This window comes from Hesperophylax consimilis, unplaced genomic scaffold, assembly GCF_061612785.1.
Source record: "Hesperophylax consimilis isolate HC1 unplaced genomic scaffold, BYU_Hcon_1.0 scaffold_33, whole genome shotgun sequence".
Taxonomy (NCBI): Eukaryota; Metazoa; Arthropoda; class Insecta; order Trichoptera; family Limnephilidae; genus Hesperophylax; species Hesperophylax consimilis.
This window is the reverse complement of record NW_028301263.1, coordinates 1094761-1099236: the sequence shown is the minus strand read 5'-3', so window position 1 is coordinate 1099236 and position 4476 is coordinate 1094761. Positions and strand designations below refer to the sequence as shown.

General features: G+C 38.7%; 1 protein-coding gene across 1 annotated transcript; it reads right to left on the bottom strand.

Annotated features, from left to right (window-relative positions):
• Window positions 1-1046: 1046 nt before the first annotated feature.
• LOC149409214 (uncharacterized) lies at window positions 1047-2643 on the bottom strand. The gene is made up of 5 exons (XM_089650045.1): window positions 2585-2643; window positions 2058-2251; window positions 1546-1728; window positions 1307-1463; window positions 1047-1189 (listed from the first exon to the last, which is right to left on the bottom strand). The coding sequence occupies exons 2-5, from the start codon at window positions 2181-2183 to the stop codon at window positions 1047-1049; spliced, it is 609 nt and encodes a 202-aa protein (XP_089506171.1). The 5' UTR covers window positions 2184-2251; window positions 2585-2643.
• Window positions 2644-4476: the final 1833 nt, after the last annotated feature.

The following is a 4476-nucleotide window of genomic DNA, read 5'->3' as shown; positions in this document are numbered from 1 at the left end:
GTTTCAAGCAGTTATCACGACACCATATAATTAATCTTGACAAGTTATTTGACAATATATGGCAATCGTTAATGTTTCTGATTGCTTTGAATAATTTCAGGTCGTCTGCAAACATTAACACTTGAACATCATTGAAAATATACAATACATCATTGACAAATAATAAAAACAGGATTGGTCCTAAGTGTGATCCCTGGGGAACACCACTCGTAGCAGTGAATTTGTATGAAAATGTGCCATCAATTTTAACAGCCAGTAATCTGTCGGTCAAGTAACTATTAAACCACTTATATAGTGAACCACCTATACCGAATTTATGGAGTTTATTCAGCAATAACTCATGATTGACTTTATCGAACGCCTTGCTAAAATCGGTATAAATAGAGTCAACTTGACATTTACTAGACATGGAATCAGATATATAGTTTTGATAGGTTAACAAGTTAGTAAGGGTAGATTTTCCAGTAGAGAAACCATGTTGCTTAGGAGAAATGACGTGGTTTAATCGGAAAATAACTTTTTTAAGAAGAATTTTTTCAAAAACTTTAGGAATTGTTGATAAAAGGCACACCGGTCTGTAATTAATCACCTCGTGTTTATCGCCTTTTTTAAAAATAGGCGTAAGAAAGCTGAATTTCCATTTAGTAGGAAAACATCCTGTTCGTAAAGACTGATTAAACAGCAAATATAAGGGATACGCCAGATTGGTAGCACAATTATTCAAAAATACAGGAGGTATTTTATCTGGTCCACCACTTTTGCTTTGATCTAGTAATTTTAGTTCAGTCAATATATCATTATATTCTATGTGGATAAAAGATAAATTAAGATTATGATCAGTAGTAAAATTTGATACTGTACTAGCAGAAACTGGTGTCTCACATTCATAAACGCTTTTAAAAAAATCAGCAAAAAGGTCAGCGATACTTTTAGTGTCTTTGGCCTTTTTACCTGCATATTCCAAGTTGGCGGGTATACCAAAGTTGTTATTTTTTATTAATATATGTACGAGTATATTGCCATTATAATGTCTAATATAAAATAAATCATATCTTACACTTCCGTTTGATAACCTCTGAGAGTATCAGAGCCATCATCTCTTTCATTTCTTTGAGAAGTTCAATTTTCTCCCGCTTCATTTGGATCTTCTCCCGCTCCATCTGAAGGAATTCATCCATTCTATTTTTGACTGAAAGTGAAAATATTTATGTAATTTTTTTATAAATATATTTGTTACATACGATTCTTACTCTTTTTCATAGCATAATTCCTATACACCCCAAGATATTTCAGTGTAAGTACTTACATAGTCGTTTAGAAACGTTGTGCGAGGCCTTTCTTCTGATGCCAGATGGCCCAGGCTCCGGCTCAGGCTCCGGCACAGGCTCCAGCTCAGGCTCCGGCACAGGTTCCGGCTCAGGCGTCGCGGGGATTAACATATCCACACTGGGAATAATTTCTATCTGTAAAAAGTAATAAAGTACCTATTTAGTTTTCCAATCCATATTAAAATTGAACTGTGCATGAATATGATCTGAAACATACAAAGTGGAAAGGAGTCTCCTCTCCAGGTACTCCATCAATGAGTTCTGGCCCAATAATGGCCAGAATTTTGTCCTCGAGTGGGGTGAGAGGTGGTACCCTGCTCACCCCTCCCCCAGTTTGGCACATCTCCACTCGAAGCCGCGACGCCTTCTTCTTCGCGTTGCTCCTCAGGTCCCTCCAGGTCTGAAACAATTAAATAATTAAATATTGAAGACAATATTAGTGATTTTTAAACGAAAATCTGAAACAGAAAAATCAGAAAAGGAAACGGTCACATCTGGGACTCGAACCCAGGACCCTTGTCTTTCCGGGACAATGCTCTACCCCGTTTCCTTTTCTGATTTTTCTGTTTCAGATTTTCGTTTAAAAATCACTAATATTGTCTTCAATATTTAAATATTACAATTTGAGGTTTTACTCAATAAAGTTATTCCGAAAAATTAATTAAATAATTAGTCAAACAACTATTCTGGTGAAATAGATTATTTGGAATTATTATAATATGCACATACTTGCTGCCACTTTTCTCCGGTTTTGCAGGTTCCAAAGCCGAGAGCGTTTAGATCCTCTGCTAAACTCTGCCATTCTCTTAGGTTTTGCAGGCGTCCCTCCAAGCCCTGGAACCTACCGGAAGCCATGGCAGGCCTCTCCGAGAGCCACGCCACCAAAAACTCCAGCTGCACACTCGTTGCCCTTTTTTAATAGTCTGTAGGAGAATTATCATGTATTAAATAACTAACAATGTAAAATAAGTAAATGAACATCACGAAAATGAGGTGACTAATAAAAAACTGACAAAGGCAAAAATACACACTACCTAGTGAATATAATATAATAACATAATGAGTAGCGTCATTAGGTGAAAAGAAATCTACAAATAAATGTCATTTGTACGCATAAAACACTGTTCATTCAAAGCGAATTTGAGGTTATAAAGTCCTTTACTTCTTGGAAAGGTTACGATACCTTACGAAATACATTTACCAACGTAAAAGAAAACAGAATAAACATGAACATTATAAATAATTGTACAACTTACGGTCATTTTTCCTTATTTAGTGATAAATTAATCAATTGTTCAAAATGCGTCAATGGGTAATATTATGATTCAGCGGAAACGTCAAAATTCAGCGCGCTAATAAATATGCCAATAGACAATTTTGGCATTTCTGTATAGAGTAATGTGAGATGCAAACGGATCCGACGCCGACGACGCTAAAATAAACCAAACTATCCATGTCGTTACAGAGTACTAATTTAAGTCCGATGTGATAAATTTGGCCAAACAGAAACGTTTTCGTTTGTGAAATCGAAATTTAGCGAGTAAGCCCCCTGGTGTTTGCTTCTTGTTTAGGTTAATGAAATAATTTCGGTCAAATCAGTCATGGCCGGCGTAAACTGCCAAAGCATATCAATCGCTTTTTATAGAAAATCCAAGCCCACGAATTAATTACAAGTTGGCTTGTCACCGAGAGAGTTCGTCCTGTTCTGCTCTGATGCCTCCTCCAGGCCCCAGTGGAGCTCTCGTTGGTAACGTGCTCTAACTGACAACTTCAGCCACAGTCAAGTGCACTTATTACCATCTCGTGGTCCGTTTATTTACAATTCACTTGTTAATTGGGTTAAATGCATTACCTCGGATAATTAATTAGCCTTTGATTGTCGGTAAATACTATGAAGAGGTTGAATGTGTTTTGAACTGGTGCGAATTCCTGAAGTATTAATTTGCAGATTGTCAAATATCGTTTTACAAATCCCACCCCCAGGAAAGTGAACAAACTGTAATTCATTTAGAGGGCGATTGGCAGACAGTGAGACACTGCAGAGTCAGAGCGGGCAATCTATGATTGCGACTAATTAAGTAGATACTATGTGGGCGGTGGGCGGAACCCCCTCGCCTCCAGCCGTCGGAGCCGGATCATCGGCTAAGTGACCAGTGACCGGCGTGGTTTACTCTACCGCGTCCACTCAACCACCACTCTTTATCGCGCGACTGATAAAGTCCTCCATTTTCTGCATCGTATTCGCATTTACCGTCGGCTCACAACCGTTCCAGCATGTATGCAGCGCCACTGTTCTGGGAATTCTCCTGCTGCTCTATTGGGTTTTTTTTAATTGATTTTCTCCGCTTTCTTAAGATCTCCATCACGACTGGCAGAAACGAAAGGCGGCCATCTCCCTGTTCTGTGAACCGGCCGCAGCGGGTGATGTCACGAGGCACGCATTTGCGATACTGATGAATGGAGTGAGTCAACGTCAACACTGACTCTGGGCGGTAGGTCCTCTATCCTTAGAGGACCTCTTTATAATATGTCACCCGAGTCGCAATCACCATCTCGGCTATCACACTAATTTTTATTGGCTTTTGGCAGCCTTGGTGGACAATCATCGTCCAAACATATTATAAATGATCTTATGGAACGATTCATCACATTCTTTCCTTGCAACAAAATTCACTGACATAATTCTGCTAAAAGAAATAGCACATTCATTCTTTCGTTGTGCTTCTGTTCGGGGTGTATTTGCACCTGCTCGTGAAGGGAGGACGTTCAAGTTGTCCATCTTCCGCCTGTTGCTACCCGCACCTCTCGGCGTCCCACGTTCGGAATTATTAGACACAAATAATCCGGTTTGGATCGGTCCGAATCTACTTGGAATATGGGTCAAATCGTGATGCTTATTTCTTCACTTATACGTCTTTAAGGATACATTAGAACTGCCATCTCGAACTGGCTGCTTTTCGAATGAATTCATTTGAACATCGTCGTTGCTCTACAAATGTTATTTAACAAAAATGTTGCCTAATTCCCCGCACGAAGAAATGATAACTAAACATTAGGATTGTTTTCTCTTATACGGTTAGGTTGTGAATTAGTCGTATTACATGTATTAATTAGTTCGAGGAAGATTATATGTATTTATTTGGACTTG